This window comes from Pelodiscus sinensis, chromosome 24 (genome assembly GCF_049634645.1).
Source record: "Pelodiscus sinensis isolate JC-2024 chromosome 24, ASM4963464v1, whole genome shotgun sequence".
Lineage (NCBI taxonomy): Eukaryota > Metazoa > Chordata > Testudines > Trionychidae > Pelodiscus > Pelodiscus sinensis.
The window spans coordinates 5692710-5712811 of record NC_134734.1 but is presented as its reverse complement, the minus strand read 5'-3'; the positions used below and the strand labels follow the sequence as shown (position 1 = coordinate 5712811).

At 56.7% G+C, this 20102-nt stretch overlaps 1 protein-coding gene across 1 annotated transcript in view; it reads right to left on the bottom strand.

Moving 5' to 3' along the window:
* Window positions 1–13582, bottom strand: part of LOC102448003 (IgGFc-binding protein-like) — a 39007-nt gene extending 25425 nt beyond the window's left edge. The window contains exons 1-6 of the mRNA XM_075907485.1: window positions 13534–13582; window positions 7612–8838; window positions 6839–7179; window positions 5309–5882; window positions 3501–4099; window positions 488–1055 (exon numbers count right to left, since the gene is read on the bottom strand). Coding sequence (XP_075763600.1) covers window positions 488–1055; window positions 3501–4099; window positions 5309–5882; window positions 6839–7179; window positions 7612–8818 — 3289 coding nt within the window. The 5' untranslated portion in view covers window positions 8819–8838; window positions 13534–13582. The remainder of the gene's footprint in view (window positions 1–487; window positions 1056–3500; window positions 4100–5308; window positions 5883–6838; window positions 7180–7611; window positions 8839–13533) is intronic.
* Between the last annotated feature and the right edge of the window lie 6520 nt (window positions 13583–20102).

Here is a 20102-nt window from a genome sequence, read left to right as displayed (position 1 = left end):
GCACAGGGGAGCCCCGTCTCCACGGCCCGCTCAGCTCTTGAGCTCGGGTGAGTTCCAGTGATTGGCCTGAGCTCCGGGACGGGCTCACTTCCCAGTGAGGACCTTCACCAGACCCACCCCCTAGGAAATTCTGGCCCATTTCCCATTCCCTGAGCCAGCCGCACCGAGTCAACTTCTCGCCCCCGCAGAGCCTGGGTTGGAATTCTCTGTAGTCCAGTCGCCCGCCCCTGAGCCAGCTAGTTCCCCTGTCTTAGGGCCATGTCACAGCTGATGTCCCCTGGAAAGGAGAAGCCCCACAGCCTCTCCTATGCCCACCCCGAACCTGCCAGTCCCCCCTCCCTGGGCTGGGTTGGAGCCTGTTACTGCTATGGCAGAAACATCTCAAATCCCCTTCCCAGACCACCCATCAGCTCATCTTTGCCCCAACCACACACGCCGCTTTTTCTCCTTTCAGCCCTGCAGGCGGTGCCAAGCTGCTCGCACTTACTGCAGAAGGAGCTGTTCCTCCAGGCAGAGACAGCCGCCCCGGCGGCCTGGCAGGCTGCGGCGTAGCTGGTGAGAAGCTGGCATGTCACAGCTTGTCGGCCTTGGAAGAAGCAATAGTCGTACACGCAGTCTTGGAAGTAGCCCTGCGGGTCAACTTTGCTGTGACACTCTCGGAAGGGGCCGCTCTTGTCTAGGAGGAGCCCGCACTCCTGACTTACTCCTCGTTGGCGTCTCTCCACAGCTGCTAGATCTGAGCACTCGTCCTTGGCAACCTCCACACAGCCTGGGATATCCGCCACCTTCCAGCTCTGCCCTAAGGCCATTGGGTTTGGGGCCAACCTGCCACCCCTCATGGTCAAGTCATCTCCCTTGTCCCCATTCAAGTTCCCACAGAGTCCGCACAGGGCGCCGGCGTAGCTGCTTGGCGCAGAGACGGTGATCCGGCTCTGCCAGTCAAAGGTGACGGTGAGACCGAAGTCGCTCTGGATCACTGCTTCCTGCCCCCTCCGGTACATGGAGATCTTGCTGCTCTTGTGGCTGTACGGTAGGTTGGTCAGCACGCCATTCACCTGGGAGTAGGGGCCAAAGGGTCAGTGAGAACGGTTTGACACTGGGCAAGGAGCTTTGAACCTGCAGAACCTGCTTCCCTAAAGAACTTTCACAGTCGAGCTGACTGAAGAGAAACCCAGAGGGTGAATTCTGTAGTCGCTTCCACTTTGGTCAGTTTTTATTTTCCCTTTTTAAAAAAGGCTTTTAAACTATGTTTCCATTTCCCGGTAGCAGGATAAAGGGGCTTGGGGTGTTTTAGAATTTGTATTGATTCCAAAACCAAACATTTGTGAAAACTGCCACCATTTTGTCCCCAGAACATCTGATTAAAATTGCTTATGCCAGTCTTCCAAATAGACCCACTGCGCCGGGACCGGGGATGGAGCGAGAAGAATAAGAGATGAGGATACACAGGGAAGGCAACAGCCGGGCTGGACCCTGGGAAAGGTGCATGTGTTGGACTGACTGTGCCCCCAGAAGGGACGGGGCCTCAGGCAGAAGCGGCAGGGACAGGAGAGCCAGACTCAGCGCCACCCTGAGCGCACCAGGCTCCCCGTGCTGTCCTAGCATGGCCTGGATTGCGCTGCAGGGCACTGCCATGGCGACTGAAAGGGCTGAGGGCTCCGGGCTCTGTGGAATCACCAGGCGCCGGGGCAGGTGCTCCCTCTGCCTGCCAACATGCTGCCTGTCAGCAGGCCTGTGGGTACAATGACAGTGCCAGAGAAAGGTCATGAATCTGAGGGGAAATGACTTGCAAGCCATGGGGGTTGGCTTTCCCCTGAAGGGAGGATTTTGCAGCAGATTATGCAGTTTCTGAAACTTTAAAATTTAGAACAGAAAATTTTTATTTTGCTGAAAATGTTCCATTTTTCAGAGGGGAAACACCACAATGAAACATTCATTGTAGGTCAGTGGGACCTGAACTGGAATATTTCATTTTTTAACTGACCCACAAGGTTTCACTGTGAATCAGTTAAAAAGAAATGAAGAGTCTGGTCCCTGCTGTGCATTGCCTTATGGGAGTTGTAGTTCCACTCCCCATGCTCACAGATGGGCTGGGCTCCTTGGCGGACTACAGCTCCCTGTAATAGAAATCCACTGCCTTGAGCAGTGTTTCTTAAACGTTTTGAGACCACGGAACACCAAACAATAATACTTTTTATGCTGAACCCCAGAGCACTGAGCAGGCAGCTGCGTGGTGCTGCCCTCTGTCCCAGGGCATCAGCATAGCCCCAGCAGTCTCCAGTCTGGTGTACCTGGTGCGTGGGTGGTACAGCCCCAGCCACCCCAAGTCAGGTAGGGTGGCAAGCACTGTGGTCCCAGCAGCCCCCCTCCATCCATCATGCCAGACTAGCAGTATGGCCCTCGCCACTCTCAGCCCTGGTGTGCAAGCTGGGTGGGCGGGTAGCACAGCCCCACTGCCCTGAGTCCCAGCCACAGGCCAGATGCCCCAGCCCCAGTGAAAGGGAAAACTGAGAGCAGGCAGGTTGGGGACCATGTGTCGGGGCAGGCCAGGCTGTCGGGTGAGGCTTAGCCTCCCCGTGCCTATGACATCTGCCGCCCATGGTGTCCTGGGTAAAGGAAAAGGTAAAATGAGCAAACTCCGGAGAGAAGATGACATGTGAACGCTGCAGGAGAGAGAAGGAGCCTAAAGCATGGGCCTGGCATAAGGCCTGGGCCTGGCATAAGGCCTGAGGCCTGAACCAGTCAGCAAGAGCTATGCCGCGAGAAACAGGCCCTGTCAAAGCAGATGTTGGCCTGCGAGTCGGTGTCCGGGCAATGTCGGCACTAGGACTGCTCGCACTGCATCCACACACGGCACATGTGAACACACTCCAGCAGGGCAGCAAGGACACCCCAGCCTAGCGCACCATAACTTCGTTTGACAAAAGTGATATTTGTCTGGACCACCAGGAGCGAAAGCAGAGCAGCCGGGGGCAGGAAAGTTTTGGAGGAAAACACAAGAAGAGTAACAGACGAGTCACTAGCGCGCACGATGCCGTGGAAGGTGTATGTCATAGGCTGATTGTCTCACTCTATAAATGTTGGGCACCTCGACGTCACTCGTTGGGAGGAAGTGGCAGATCCCCGGCTACTGACGACGATGTGTCCATTTCCACGGTCACATGTTCTTAGCCCAACTGTAGATGTCTGGTCCAGGGAAGCTATTGCTGTGCTTCGTTTATAATAAATCTGACTCGGGGGCCTCTGTACCTTATCTGAGTCTGTGGTGCTTGAGGATTCGCTCAGAGTCTGCTGTGCTAGCTATTTGCGTAAAGCCAGCATGACACACAGAGGGGCCAAGCATTCAGCCAAATGATTATCATCATTGGACAGAGCACGTTACCTGTTAGGGGGGACTTCCGACATATACAAACACAAAGAGAGAGGAAGGGAGGAAGATGGCAAAGGAAGACAGGTCTGAAGACCAACCAGGAAAGGGAAGAATGGTTTGATAAACTCACCAGGACTCTGCCGGGGTTTTCCCTTCTGATCACAATGTCGACCTCATAGATTTTGACTTGCACGACTTTGGTGAAGGACACGACGTGGCTGCCCCGATGGTCGTTCTGAACAAGGACCTGGAAATCCACCAGGTCCTGGCTCTTGTTGCACAGCCCAGCGAACTGATACAGGCAGGTGCCCTGGAAGTCAAACTTCTTCCCATCAAAGCTGATGTAGTGGGGGTCCCCCGAAGCTGAGCAGGTTCCATAGCTTGTGGGGTAGCAGTCCTGGATGCCGTTCTGCACCTGGCACTGCTCCCCAGCCCGGCAGCCTGTGGCCTGGCAGCTCGCCCGCCTGGTTTGCGGGTCACAGACACAGCGTCTCGTGCAGGCACCATCTCCCCAGAACTGCTCCCCGGGCGCGTAGAGGCGGCCCTCAAACTCACACCCGCATCTGGTCTGGAGGATGCACCTCCCGGCATCCAAAACAAAACCCTCGTGGCACTGGCAGGTCTCCACGCAGGGCAGGGAGCAGTTCTTAGGAGCCACTCGGTCATTGCAGGTGGCAGGACACGCGGAGCCGCAGAGCTGGTACTGGCTGTTCTCCGGGCAGGGCAGAGCTGGAAGAGGGATGGGACACGGGGGTCATTGGGAGCAGTGCTGCACCTGGCGCATGCTGCAGCTTCATGCATCAGTCTCAGAGGCAGGATAAGAGATCTACTACTGCTGCCCATGGAGAGGGAGCACCCCTTCAGCCCAAGCACCAAAGGTCTGTGCTCTCCCCAAGCCCAACACTTAACACAATCCCCTGGCCGGCCCACCGGAACATGGAGAGATGGGTCAGAACTTTGGAACTTTTGCAAGTTACATTAAATACACATCCTGTGTCGGGTGGGGACCGGTTGAGTTTTCAGCAGCGCCCACCCCACCCTCAAGCACCACTAACACCTCCCAGCAGGTGATGAATACCACATGCCAGAGTCCAGGAAACAGCCCTGGGAGAGGGGGACACAATGCTAGGTAATCTCCACTTGGGGGGGGAGGACCCTGCCCCTTGGCCCCCTGATGGAGGGGGTGGGCTCTGTTGGGTTGTTGGGAGTAGGCCCTGCTACCCCTCCTTCTTCCCCATCTTCTCCTCCCTGCCCCCCAACCGCAGCCCCTCCTGGACCCCCAGCTTTCTGCTCATCTGCTCTCCCACATTTCTCCCCTCCACGCTCTGCTCCCCAACTCTGCGTGCCCCAGCACTGCTCCTCCTCTGCCCCCCAGATCTCTCCGTTCCCCTTCTGCCTCCCATAGACCCCTGCCCCTAGTCTACTCCCTGCAGCCTTCTCTGTGGCCCAAGCCTTTCCCCTGCCCCCACTGCTTGGAAGCAGAGCCCCCCAGGCACAGCTTGGTCTTGGTCCCGCTGGAAGCATTGGTGGGGTCAAGGGTGGCTTGACTTCTTTATTCAGGGCAGTTTCACCCCAACGTTTACAGCGCTGAGAGGCGACAGATGGGGGTAGCAAGCCACCGACCCAGGGGTCCATGCTCTCCCACCCTTCATTAGCAGGACTTTATAACGAGGATCAGCCACCAATTCCCCCACAGAAACGGGCCGACATGTTCCCCTAACCACAGCCCATCTCCTGACAGTGTTTCCTCTAGAGGGGACAGGCTCTGTGCCCCATTCCAAGCCCTCCGCGGAGCCAAGCAGTCACCCACCCTGGGGCTGGAGGGGAGCCGGCACCCCATCGAGGGAGAAGACACAATGCCCCATCCCCTGAGCCACCGTGGTTTGGATTTCTTTGGTACCAGCTACCAGGATCAAACCAGGGGTCAGCGCCACTCACTGCATCCTGTGAGGCTCCTCCAGTCAGAGACGGCCGCGCCCTCGGCCCGGCAGGCATCAGCATAGCTCGCCAGCGCCTGGCACAGCATCTCCTTCCGCCCGTCGTTCATGCACAGGTCATAGACACAGTTGTCCAGGTAGATTTTGGGATCGATCATGGAGTGGCATCGGCTGAAGGGGCCGCCCGCCCCTTTGGTGATCCAGCCACAGAAGGGCTCCGCTTTGTACCTGCCGACCTGCTCCGGGGAACAGCTCTTGCACTGCCCATGGCAGTCGTCCCAGCAGAACCTGTCCCCGTCCTCCACCTTCCAGCTCCTCCCGAACTCCACAGGGCTGGCAGCCAGCGTCCCAGCTGGGGTGGCAAAGTCGTCCCCAGGGTCCCCGTTGTAGTTGCCACAGAGGCCGCTCACGCTCTCCCAGAAACTGCTGGAGAGCTTCACCACCAGGGAGCTGCCCCAGTCGTAGGAGACACTCAGGGAGAAGTCGGTCTGGATGACCACAGAGGCCCCGCTCTGATACAGCCTCAGTTTCCCCTCCATCAAGGAGATGGGGAGGCGGGACCGCTGGGCATTCACCTAGGAGGGAAAGCACAAGTCATGGTCATAGTTCACGGCCTATTCCCAACAGCCACGTCCTTAAAAACAAGCCCAGGCCACAGCCCACCCAAGAGAACCCACTTCACCTTGAACCACTTCGTGTTTCCCAGGGCAGGTAAATCTGCCACCACCTTGCACAGGTTCCATGCACCTTCCCCGGGGACATCTGCTGCTGCTCATGATGGGACCCTGTGAGGTGAACCCCCAGGCCTGCTCGGCAACAGAGCTGGGAGAAAGTTTCAACTGAAATATTTTTTCAGGGGAAAAAAAGCAGATTTGGTGACACCGAAGGAATTCAGTGCAAAAGCACTTTTTGTGGAAAAGCGTCCGTGCCAATCTAGACGCGCTATTCCGCAAAAAAGCCCCGATCGCCATTTTTGCGATCGGGGCTTTTTTGCGGAAAACAAATCTCAGCTGTCTACACTGGCCCTTTTGCGCAAAAGTTTTGCGCAATAGGGAATTTTGCCTGAACGGGAGCAGCATAGTATTTCCGCAAGAAGCACTGATTTCTTACAGTAGGAGGTCAGTGCTTTTGCGGAAATTCAAGCAGCCAGTGTAGACAGCTGGCAAGTTTTTCCGGAAAAGCTGCTGATTTTGTTTAGCCCAAAACAAAAAAAAATCAGCTTGCCAATTTGCCAAACATTTCTAATTTATTTTTGTTTCAACCAAAAATTATTTTAAGAAAAGAAAAGAAAAGAAAAGAAAAGAAAAGAAAAGAAAAGAAAAGAAAAGAAAAGAAAAGAAAAGAAAAGAAAAGAAAAGAAAAGAAAAATATGAAGCAAAGGAAGAGTAATGAAGAAACAAAGAAAAGAAGGAAAAATGAAGAAAGCTATGAGAAGGGAGCAAGAGAAATGAAGACAAAGAATAAACAAAGAGAAAATCCAAGAAAAGTTTGATGGACAGAGACGAATGAAAGGGGGCAGGCTCTCTCTTACCCTCACAAGCCCGTATTCGTTCCTGACCACGGAGAGGGTGTAGCCGTAGACTTGCACAGTCACAAAGCCCACATAGGCGACTCGCTGGTTGCCCCGGTTCTCATTCTTAGCCATGACGTGGAAGGCTGGGAGAGTGGTATCCGAGCTGAGGGTCTTGGCCAGGGTGTAGGTGCAGGTGCCCATGAAGTCGTAGTGGCGCCCATCAAAGGTGCGGTAGTGGGGATCACCCAGTGCCCAGCAAGTCGCCACAGAAGTGGCCACGCACAGGGGTCTGCCATTGGTAATCTGGCAGGTCTCCTTCTTCCGGCACTGCACAGAGCTGCAGGAGGGCACCGGGGAGGCTGGGGATAGGATGAGAAGGAAAGGGCAAGTGCAGAGATAGGAACGACATCATAACAGGAAGCATATGGGCATCAGGTCAAATTATAGGGTCCAGTGGGTTGACCTGGTGGCCCAGTGCCTTAGAGCAGGTAGATGGGGCTTTATAACAGAGCATTATACAAGGGTGAAGTAGGGAGATATGAATGGTTGGCAGGGTCAGCTGGAGAGGATGGATGGATGGACGGAGGGAGGGACTTTGCTGTCAATGCTCATTAAATGACCATGGCTGGATGGTGCCATGCTCCCTATGCAGCGCTGCAGACACCGCATGGGGTCCCCCATAGGGACAGTCACACTGCCCAGCACCTTAAGATTTCACACCCACAACAGCATAAAAGCCCCAGACACAGCCCAGGGCCCCCCTTTCCCTCAGACCCCCCCCCCCCACTCACCGCTCTGGCAAAGAGCAGCCGTGCCATAGCCATCCTGCTGAGTGAGGCCGACGCTCAGCAGCCCAAAGGTGTCGCTGGGATGCTCCAGCGAGCGGGCGCTGGCCCTGACGCCCAGGCCGAGCTCTCCCCAGGAATACTCGGTGCCGGGGATCGGTCTCCAGCGCGCCCCTCGCAGGGGCTGCCCGTCCATGGTGATGCCAGCCATCAGCGTGCTCTTGGCCACAAGGACCACGTAGTTTTCGAAGCCCTGCTGGGTGAAGACGGAGTAGGAGGCGCAGTAGCTGGAGACGTCTGGGATGCTGACCAAGAAGGGGTCATACCTCACGGTGCCCTGGGCTCCGCCGGTGCAGAAGAAGAAGACTTGAATGCCGACGCTGGCGGAGATGTACAGTGGGCTGGCCAGACTCACCTTCAACTGCAGGACCTGCCCAGACACCAGAGCCTGGCTACCTTTGTCCTTGCCAGAGAGGTAGGTGAGCTGTGTGGCTTGGGAGGCCACCAGGTACACCAGATCGTCGCTGGCCTGGAAGGGCATCGGTGGCACAAAGAAAGCTGTGCCCCACCCAGAGACAGGCAGCAGTTGCTCAGCCACATAGTTGCACTTGGTGTTCCTCTGGGCACAGCTGTGCCCGCTCTGCACTGCCACCGGTTTCAGGGACACGACTCGGGTGCCAGAGAGGTCCTGGCTGCTCTGGAATTGGACAGCCTCGTAGGGCTCCAGGGACATAGTGATCTTGCTGCCAGCCGGGTAGATCCGCTCTTGGAACCTCACACTGCCCTTCAGGTAGATTTCCACTGTCGTGGTCTCCCGCCAGGCCACGACTGAGAACTCTTTGTAGGTCCCAGGGACGTCTCCAGCTGGCGTGAGGATGTAGTACTCTACACCCAGGCTCTGGACCGGGTACACCACCCCGGTGTCGGTCGTCAGCGCCTTGGCACTGAGCGACATCACCGAGACCTCCTTGTCCGCCTGCACCAGGACGGTGTTGCAGAACTTGGTGGTGCCGAACATCTCAGCATTGGCTGGAATCTTCACCGAGACCGTTTGTCCCTGGCCAAGCTGGATCGTGGAGTGGAACTGGGACTTACGCACCACAATGGTGACGGTGGTGGAGGGTGCGTAGCCAGAAACAAAGAGCTGGAAGTCAGCCTTAGAGTAGCTGATCTGGTAATTCTCCATGAAGGCCGTGATGAACTCCCGGCCCATGTGGGCGGCCGTGCTGGGGTCTGAAGGGAGAGGGACAGAGAGGGGTAACCACGCCAGCAGCTCTAGGAGGCTTGGAGCTGCGTTTATGTACCGTAGCGGTGGAAAAGAACAAACGGCAATGGCTAAAGCCCTCAGTAACCCACACACTGCTCTGCCTGTGCCCCTGAGGCCTGACACACACCCGCCATCTCAGCCCCGGGCTGCCCCTCACACAGCTCTGCTGGGCCAACGTGCCTCTGAGTGTAGCGCTGAGGAGTCCCGCAAGGGAGTTACAATCAGGAGTGAGAGAGCTGGGCCCAGGTGCTGTGGTTACCTCAGTGAGCCAGGACACTGCCGCCACGATCCCGCCAATGTTCTGTGTCCCCGTGTGCTATGTGCTGAGAGGGAGGTCACATGACGCAAGTCATTCCACACTCGGACAGCACGTGGTGGGGTGGTGCCAAGGGGTGGGGCTGTGGGAGGGGGCTCAGGGCTGGGGCAGAGGGTTGGGCTGTGGGGTGAGGGCTCTGACTGGCAGTGCGAGCTCTGGGCTGGGGCTGGGTCCAGGGTGTGGGTTGCCCTGGGAAGAGAGGACTGCCCCAGCCCTCTCCCACTGCAACAGCTTGGAACCCCGTGAGAGGCGCCCCTGTATGGCCACTGCAGCTCCAGGGGGCACAGGCGGGGGAAGGAGCCTGTCCTGCAGCCAGGGAAGGTCCAGACTAAGCTGGGTGCAAGTCAGGGAAGGGTCGCCCAACCACAGCAGCTCTGAGGCAGCTCCAGGTTGGCTGAGGGAGAGATTTGCTCCTCCAACCCCACTCCTGAGCTGTACATCCCTGCAAATCTGCTCTGTGTCTGAGGGTATCCGCATCCATGGCTGTGGATAGCCACGGGACATTTTTGCCAGGGGTGGGCAATAATTTTTGGCCAGGGGCCGCTTCAAAAACATTTTTGAAGTGGGCCCAGGCTGCCCTAGAAGGGGCGGGGTCTAAACCAGAAGGGGCAAAGCCAGAATGCTTCTGGGGTTCCCCAGACCGTGATTGGTCTGGGGGTAGGGAAGCCCTTTTGCCCCCCCCTTCACACGTTCCCCCACCTGCAGGCCAATCAGGGCCTGGGGGCAGAGGAGCTGCACAAAACGTCCTTCTCCCTGCCCCCGCCCTGCACAAGTGTACGGCACTTTGAAGTGCCGCTCACTCCTTGCAGGGCGGCGTAGGGTTGCCAGATGGTTTCAACAAAAATACCGGACACTTGACATCACGTCACAATCTACATTCCATCTTAGTTAGAAACTAACGGACATTTCTATTTTCTCATTTCTATTTTCTCAGTTTGTTTCAGAAAACTCAAATACTGGACTGTCCGGTTCAAAGCCAGACACCTGGCAACCCTAAGGGTGGGTGGAGGAGGGAGGAAACTTTGCTCAGCTCCCCTCCCCTCAGGCCAATCAGGGCTTGGGGGCAGGGGAGCACGTGTCATCTCCTCCCGCCCTGTGAGCAGCACACACCGCTTCAAAGCACCACGTTCTCCTGGCAGGGCAGGAGGAAGCTTTGCGTGCTCCCCTGACGCCAGACCCTAATTGGCCTGGGGGTAGAGGAGTGGCAGGATCTCTGCGGGGTGGATCAACCCACTTGGTGGGCTGGATCCGGCCTGCAGAGACCCTTTTGCCCACCTCTGATTTTCGCAGGTGTCATCCGTTCCCATCTTCTAACAAATGAGATTAGGGATATCATCCCTACCCATCCTGGCTAATAGACCTATCCTCCATGAATGTATCTAGTTCTCTTTTGAATCCTGTTAAAGTGTTGACCTTCACAACATCCTCCGGCAGGGAGTTCCACAGGTCAAAGGTGCCTTGTGTGAAGAAAGTCTGCCTTTTGTTTTTGATTTAAAGCTGCTGCCTCTTAATTTCATTTGGTGACCCTTAGTTCTTGTGTTATGGGTGGAGTAAATAACTCCTCTTTATTTACTTTTTCCACACCAGTCATGAATTCATAGACCTCTATTAGTCATCTCTTTTACAACCTGCAAAGTCCCAGTCTTATTAATCTCTCCACATATGCTGTTCCAAACCCCTAATCATTTTTGTTGCCCTTTTCTGAACCTTTTCCAATGCCAATAGATCTTTTTTGAGATGAGGTGACCACATTTGCACGTAGTATTCACGATGTGGGCGTCCCATGGACTTATACAGAGACAATGAGATGTTCTCTGGTTTAATCTCTGTCCTTTTCTTAACTATGCCTAACTTTCTGTTTGTTTGTTGCTGCTGCTGCACATGGAGCAGATGTTTGCAGAGAACTAGCCATGGTGACACCACGATCATCTCACCTTGGGTGGTAACAGCTAATTTGGTCCCCAGCATTTCATATGCATAATTGGGGTCATGTTTTCCAATAGTTATTACTTTGCATTTATTGACATTGAAATTCACCTGCCCTTTTGTTGCCCAGACACTTAGTTTTGGGGATCCTTTGGAAGCTCTTTGCAGTCTGCTTTGGACTTAAAATGGTGTCCTTGGCCTCTGTCAGAGGCTGGAGATGGGTGGCAGGAGACAAATCACTTGATCATTGTCTTCGGTCCACCCTCTCTGGGGCACCTGGTGCTGGCCACTGTCATCAGACAGGACACTGGGCTAGATGGGCCTTTGTTCTGACCCAGTCCAGCCGTTCTTATGTTCTAACTATCTTTGGCAGTTTTGTGTCATCTGCGAGTTTTGCCGCCTCATTGTTTGACCCTTGTCAGGCTGAGCTTATCAGAGAACTGTGCAGCTGGCTGCCCATGCAGCTCAGAGGGAACATAGTACTCCTGGCGCTACTCACCTCTCTGAGCCAGGAATAGATCCCAGGAACCCTGGCTCTCAACCCCTCTCTGTAACTCCAGGACACTGCTCCAGAGCCAAGTGCACACCTTGGCAGGCCTGACTCGCCCTGCCCCCCCCCACACACTCTTCAGATCTCAAAGCCCAGCTCAACCCTGGCAGGAAGGAGCTCTGGAGAGGACCCACCATGCCCCTCCCTGTGGGTAAGGGGGCCTGCGCGTCGGGAAAGGCAAGGCCGGAGGGGAATGGGCGTGCTCCACCGGCACCTGTCCAGGTGAGAAAGGGGCAGGGCGAGGGGCAGGGCGAGAAGGAAAGGAGTGGCAAAAGGGAAAAGGGGCATGGTCAAATCCTGGCTCTGTGCCCATCCTTTGCTATGCCTGCATCTCAGGGCCACCAGGCTTCAGGAGGGACAGGGCAGAGGGGAAGAGTTAACCATCCATGCACACCCCCTGACACACAAACATACATAGAGACACATGCACACACATGCTAATATATGCAAAAACCTACACACATACTAACATACACACAAATACATACTGATGCACACAGAGAAACATTTGCTGACACACACCCTAACTTGCATAAACACCTAAGGACACACAGACACATGCAGGATGACATGCACAGACCCATGCAAACATGCTGTCATGGACACACAAACACACACTGTACACCCATTGGTCACACTCTGCACACACACAGAGGCTGATTCAGACATGTTCACACACACACAGGCACACACACTCAGGCCGACGCACCCATACATGCTCTCTCTCTCTCTCACACACACACACACACACACACAGGATGACACACCCATACACACTCACACACGTGTGCACATACACACTGATGAAGTCTGTGCAGCTCCTCCTCCCCCACTGTGTGTGAAAAGCAAGTGAGATGTACCCTGTGACAGTGCAGACTGAAGCCCTTGCATGCATGGGGCATGGCCTCGCCTGGCGGAGGGGCGATGCCCAGCTACAGTGTGTAAGGCGCTGATGTTATGCCACACCCCTCCCTCAACACAGGGGCCTGGCAAAGGGGTGGGGCGCATGGTCCCAGCCCCGACCCCCAGCACCTTGTGGCCCTGAACCAAATCTTACAGTAGTCCCAAGGTTGCATGGGGGCTGTGCCCATCCAAAGCAGCAGCCCCAGGACCCAGGCTGTGCTGGGCACCGCGGAAGTTGGCTCACAGGGCTGGGCCAGCAGTGAGCTTGAATTTACACAGAGAGGAAACTATGAGCCATCGACTCCATCGAGATTACTCCAGATTTACACTGGGGTGAGCAGGAGCTGAACCTGACCCACTGACCCCAGGGGAGTCTCCTGATTTACACCAGCGTGTGCAAAGTGCGGATCAGCCCACTGACCCCAGGGGAGTCTCCTGATTTACACCAGCGTGTGCAAAGTGCGGATCAGCCCACTGACCCCAGGGGAGTCTCCTGATTTACACCAGCGTGTGCAAAGTGCGGATCAGCCCACTGACCCCAGAGGAGTCTCCTGATTTACACCAGTGTGTGCAAAGTGCGGATCAGCCCACTGACCCCAGAGGAGTCTCCTGATTTACACCAGCGTGTGCAAAGTGCGGATCAGCCCACTGACCCCAGAGGAGTCTCCTGATTTACACCAGCGTGTGCAAAGTGCGGATCAGCCCACTAACCCCAGAGGAGTCTCCTGATTTACACCAGCGTGTGCAAAGTGCGGATCAGCCCACTGACCCCAGGGGAGTCTCCTGATTTATGGAGAGAGGGTGGAAAATCCTCAGTCCCTCCCTGCCCTGTGGCTCCTCCCTTGCCCAGGGTTGCTCCCAGCCCCCAGAGACTCTTTACTGCCCCACTCCCAGCTCTAGTAACCTGCACCTGGGCACCCCCCGCCCCCCCTCCCCCCCCCCGCCCCAGGCCAGATCCCTACTCACCCCCTAGCAGCACCAGCCCGGTCCAGAGCAGCAGCAGCCTCCTCGTTGCCATGGCTGTAAGACAAGGGGCAGGGCAAAGGGTGAGTCGGGGCAATGGGGGGAGTCAGGGTGCCAGGGGGAGCAGAGGTGAGTGTGGGGGTGGGGGAGGCAGCGCCGAGGGGGAATTGGGATTCCCAGGGCAAGTGGGAGCCAGGATGCCTGGGCTCTCCCCCAGCTCTTGTCGGGGCTCCTGCCTGTTCCAGGTCAATGTAGATGAACCTTGCTCTCCACTGCCCTGCAGTCTCTCCCACGCCCCAGTGCCAGCCCAGCCACAAAGGGTTAAAATGAGACTCCTGCCATCCACCCTGGGATTGCCGCAGCCAGGGGGGCGGAGGAGCTGGAGACACCAGGTGTGTGGCCCCATATGACAGATCCCCCTGAAACCTGGTCAGCAACTTCCCTGGGGCACACCATGCCCTCACGGGCTACCAGGCGGTGTCATGCGCCCATCGGAATGCAGCTGGGACAGGCCGCTGCTGGAGACCAGATACCATGGTAGATGGGCCCATGGTCTGGTCTGGTCTGGGTGCTCCCGGGGCTTGGAAGGAGGTGATGCCTTTACCCCAAAAGAAGCATCCCTGTCTGTCTTTTATCTGTCTGGTCCTGCTGCAGAGCGACCCCCTCCTCCTCTCCCTACCCTGCGCTCTCCTTGCTCACCCTCCATGGTCTGCTCTCTGCGCCTTCTTGTTTCTCTCGCTAGGCCTCAGCGCGCATCTGTCTGTCCGTCCATTGATCTGTCAATGTCCATACACACCCATCCTTTAGCTAGATCAACCCCCTTCCATCCCCACACATATACCTTCTATCCCTCCCATATACAGACCCTCTCTGCCATCGTCTCTCCCTCCATCTGTCTGTCTGTCTCCCACCAAACTTGAACCCAAGCAGCATTGAATCTCCTGCCATCAACATGTCCCCACTACACCCCTGAGTGAGGGCTGGGGGCAAAAGAGAAAGGCAAGAATTTGGACTTACCTGCCGGAAGCACCTGGCTGGCTCAGCAGTGGAGCCTGAGGGGCTTAAATAGCAAGGGACTCCTCGAGGGGTGGGGACACCCATGGGCGAGGCAAAGAGGCCAGGCTTCATCACAGCTTCCTGGAGGAGGGCAATCCTACACAGAGGCAAAGGATGCTAGAGAATAAAGTGCAGAGACATGACAAATAGCACAGCGGGTTACAATGTCCAGACTGGGGCGGAAGGCAAACCAAGGAGTCAGGTTCCCTTTTCCCTGCAATTCGGAGATCGGGGGGGATGCAACAGAGGCCTGTGGAACACCTTGCCACAGGGTGTTTTGGGGTCCAGCAAGGCTAGTCAGAGTTAGTCCCTCCTAACTCTGACTAGTTTTATGCAGCCCCTGTGACCACACAGGGAGCCTTAGAGTATTATGGTATGGAACCCAATGCCGTGGGTTAAAGAGACCGCCCCACACACAATATGCCACTGGCCAGTAGGGGGTTTCTTAACCCTCCTAGCCCTCAGACAGCCAGAGGCAGGGCCCCTGCAGCATCAAGGTATGTCTGGGTGTGGCGGGGACCAGGAGGCGCTAGTCAGGAGCCTGTCCTGGGTGAAAATGTTTCACCAGCGTATTTCCCCTCCACTCAGCCAGGATTAAAGGGGCCACCACCGCAAGGCCCTGTTGGCACCTTGCCTCCCCAAGCTCAGGGGTAGAACCCAGGGTCCTGACTCCAGCCCCCCGCTCTAACCCCCTGGAGACCACTCCCTCCCCAGGCCCACAGACAGAACCCAGGAGCCCTGACGCCCAGCTCTCTGCCCCACTGAATCCCCCAGGGGCCCCACCCTGTGGCTGCAGTAGCGTCAATAGTGGTGACTATTTTCACACAGGCGGAGGCAGGGCTGGGCCAGCACAGACAGACCCTCCTCCCGCCTGACTGCAGGGGTCCTCACAACACCCCGCTGGGCGGAGGAGGGACTGCTGTGGGGAGCCAGGGCTGGGAGCATCCAAGAGAGGAAGTGTGGTGCACCCCCCGCTGAGCCTCCTGCCCCCTTCTTGCACCCGGCACCCCCACAGAGCCCCCTTCCTGCAGCACAGTGCCCACTGAGCCCCCGCCTCCTTCCTGCCCCCTTTCTGCACCCCCCACAGAGCCCCCTTCCTGCAGCACAGTGCCCACTGAGCCCCCTGCCCCCTTCCTGCAGACACCACACCTACTGAGCCCCCACCCCACTTCCCACAGCCCCCTGCTGAGCCCCTGCTCCCTGTGTACAGGCAGGAGAGGCCCAGCAGCTGTGTGCTCAGCAATAGCCGCTCCTGGTGAGTGTTTGAGAAGGAGGAGAGTCATGGTTCCCATGGAACTGCTCCCACAGCCCAACCGCAGGGAGTTCCTCCTCGCCCAGCCAGGTGCCCCGGCCCCCGGGCCTGGCGGCCGGATTCCCTGCGGGTGTGACTCTGGAGGCGCTACGGTTGGCTGCCAGCGGCCAGGGAACCGGCCCAAAACACACATGGGCAGGGAAGGCGGGAGGCAGGCAGTGCGGGGAGGTGGGAGGGTTTAGTTTTAGCTGTTTCAATGAGTACGTCTACACTGTCACCCTAGTTCGAACTAGGTGGCTAATGTAGGCATTCGAACTTGTAAATGAAGCCCGGGATTTAAATATTCCGGGCTTCAATTGCATGTTCCCGGGTGCCGCCATTTTTAAATGCCCAGTAGTTCGAACTACCTGCCTGCAGCTACATGCGGCATGAACTAGATAGTTCGAATTAAAGCCCCTAATTTCAAACTACTGTTACTCCTCATGGAGACGCTATGGAGCTGGAGCCTCTCACACAGGGTGAATCTGGGGTGATGCCCAGTGGAGTCACTCCGGATTCACAGGTGTCACTCTGGCCAATTCCCCTCTCAGGCCCTCTGGTGTAAATCCAGAGTGATTCCATAAGCATCACCAGGGGCAATCCCCTCTCTCTCCCCCAGTGTAAATCCAGAGTGACTCCACAGGCTCACTGGGGCTGACTCCGCTCTTGCTCCCCCTGCAGGGTAAACCAGGAATGACAATGTACAAACTAGCCCCAGTTACCCGAGTCATATTACACCTGATTCACACCAGGGTGAGTGGAGGGGTATCAGGCCCAGGTTGCCCGTGTTACGCCCTTCCCTGTTTCCCCACCTACAAAGCCCAGGAACTCTCCTCTCCCCCAGCTTGATACACACAGGCGAGGGCAGCAAGAGCCCAGGTGCCGTTTATCATCCTCCGATACCTGTCAGCGCCCCATCCTGGCATTGCGGGGTTACTCTGGATTTACATGGAGGTGAGTGAGAATGGAACTAGCCCCACTGAGCCAGGGAAAGTTACTCTGGATTTACACCAGGATGAGTGAGGGGTCAATGGTATCCATTCAGCCCAGGAGAGCTACTCCTGATTTACACCAGCGTGAGGGAATTGACCCCAGTGACTCCTGATTGCCTGCAGTGTGACTGACTCGGGCTGTGTTCGCTGGGGTGTAGAGAGCTGTCCTGACCTTTGTTGTGTCATTCTCGTGTCCTCAGATTCAGTCGTGGACTCTGTTCACCTCCAGCTCGCTGTGTGTGATCAGCCCACAGGCCTTAGCACACACTACGCCCCTGTTAACCTAGGGTGTTAGCCAAATGTTTGCAGATACTTTTCCCATCACAGTTCAATACTTCTGCGTGCAAAGCACTTGCAGGTGTCAGATCTGTCACTAGTGCAAATTCTAACCAGGAAGCACCTCTCCCTGTCCAGAGCAGGGCTAGAACCCCGGAGTCCTGGCTCCCAACCCACCCTGCAACCACACTAGACCCCACTCCCCTCCTACAGCTGTGAACAGAATCCACAAGTGTGACGGCTGCTTGTTCTCAATACGCCATTTACTCGATGCCCTTACTCTCAAGAGGGCCAAATCCCCAGCTGGTGTAAATCAGAAATAGTTTGTTAATTTCAGTGGAAATAAAGACAAGTCACACCAGCTGGGCATCTGGCCCCATTGACTCCCATTTGACCCCAGCAAGGAATCTGGCCCCACTGTTATTGCATCCTGGTGGCTGGGGCGCGGCTACACCACCTGCTCTGACACCGCACCTGCCAGATTTCAGGGGTTTAGCTAATGAGCTGATGCAGACTTAGTTTTGTCCCTATTCGCATAATCCCCCAGCACTTTCCCTGCTCACCTTACACTGCGCACCACCCCGGGCACAGAGCCAGGGCTGCGGCTGGGTCACACCTCCCGAGCATACTGCTGCCAAAGGCTGAGCGGCAGATACAAGCCAGGAGTTCTGACTCCCAGTTCCTCCCCACTCTAACCACTAGACCGCCCCTCCCCCCCCAGCTAGGCTAGACCCCAGGAGTCTGGCTCTCAGCCCCACTCTAACCACTAGACCCCACCCCCTTCCCAGAGCCAGGATTACACGCCTGTTGCCCAGAGTGCTGCTTGGGAACCTTGGCTCCCAGGGATATTCTCACACGCAAGGTAAAACCACGGTCCTCCTCATGCTGCAGAATCCCAGATGCGGAAATCCCATCTGAACTACGAGGGGCATCTCCCTTGGAAACTTTCCCCACGGCTGCCGCCCTCCCTTGCTCCCCCCAGCGCTCCAAGCTGGGATTCTGAGCAAGGCCCTTGTTTGCTCAGTGCTCTCCTCTTGCTAAGTGGAAGTGTCAATATAACTTTGGCAAATAAAGTATTGGCAGGGATTCCTGCTCCGCGGGGCACAGGTGTGAATGTGGGAGAGAGAAACAAGGCACAAGGGTGTGAACGTGGGAGTGGGAGACTAGGCACGAGGGTGTGAACGTGGGAGTGGGAGACTAGGCACGAGGGTGTGAACATGGGAGTGGGAGACTAGGCACGAGGGTGTGATCGTGGCAGTGGGATACTAGGCACAAGGGTGTGAACTTGGCAGTGGGAGACTAGGCACGAGGGTGTGAACGTGGCAGTGGGAGACAAGGTACGAGGGTGTGAACGTGGGAGTGGGAGACTAGGCACAAGGGTGTGAAAGTAGGAGTGGGAGACTAGGCACAAGGGTGTGAACGTGAGAGTGGGAGACAAGTCACGAGGGTGTGAACGTGGGAGTGGGAGACTAGGCACGAGGGTGTGAACGTGGGAGTGGGAGACAAGGCACAAGGGTGTGAACGTGGGAGTGGGAGACTAGGCACGAGGGTGTGAAAGTAGGAGTGGGAGACAAGGCACAAGGGTGTGAACGTGGGAGTGGGAGACAAGGCACGAGGGTGTGAACGTGGGAGTGGGAGACAAGGCACGAGGGTGTGAACGTGGGAGTGGGAGACTAGGCACGAGGGTGTGAACGTGGGAGTGGGAGACTAGGCACGAGGGTGTGAACGTGGGAGTGGGAGACTAGGCACAAGGGTGTGAACGTGGGAGTGGGAGACTAGGCACGAGGGTGTGAAAGTAGGAGTGGGAGACAAGACACGAGGGTGTGAACGTGGGAGTGGGAGACTAGGCACGAGGGTGTGAACGTGGGAGTGGGAGACAAGGCACAAGGGTGTGAACGTGGGAGTGGGAGACAAGGCACAAGGGTGTGAACGTGGGAGTGGGAGACAAGGCACGAGGGTGTGAACGTGGGAGTGGGAGACAAGGTACGTGAAGGGCCTAGTCTCCCTTAAAGCATAGACCGGCCAGATTTGGTTCGTCAGCCTTGTGAAAAAACCCTCATGGCAGAGCCCAGTGTAGACACAGTGACGCTGGCACAGCCTGTGCTGACATCATGCTCCTACCCCCACAGGAAAGCCCACCTGAGAGTTCTGCTGGCCTAGCTTTGCCCCTCCAGGCCTCAGAGGCTGTCGACTGAGAGGCAGGGAGCAGTGGGCCCAACGCCGGAAAGCAGGTGGAACGGTAGGACTGAAAGCGGCGCAGGTGCTGAGAAAGGCAGCGACGGGGACGGAGAGTTACAGAGCGTCCTCGGCGACTCTGCTAAGCTGCAGGGCATTATGGAGCGAAGGGCCCCCAAATCTCCACGCTCGAGGGATGGTGCCATGTACACGGAGCCATTCAAACTCTGCAGACGCCTGCACGGCCGGCCTTCCCTTCCATGTGGACAGAGAACTACCAGCAGGTCTGGCTTTAGGAACAATTTCAATGGGACCCTGCAGCAATTTTGATTGAGCAAAAAAAAAAAAGAGCGTCACACAAAAAATCCCCAGGTACCTCCCCTGCCAAACCCCAGAGGTAGATAACCCCTCCCCTCCCCCGCCCCTCACGGCACAAGAAAACCCTGCGCTCGACTCTCACCTCCTGCGGCACAGACAGCCACCGCACTCCCGGGCCAACGCCCCCTCCCACAGCATGCCCGGCACGCTACCGGCTTTAGGGCACAGGGCCCCTTTAGGCATGGGGCCCGATTTGGGGGAATCAGGGGAATTGGCCTAGGCTGGCCCTGACTACCAGGATGCTTGCTGGGGCCATTCGGGGTCAGACAATGAGCTCCCAGGGCCTGGAATAGACTCAAGGACTTTAAGGCCAAAAGAGGCCATCTAGTCTGCCCTCCTCTGCATTGCCAGGCCCCCAGACACACCTGCAAGGGGCCCCTAGCCTCTGGTTGGGCTACTGACAT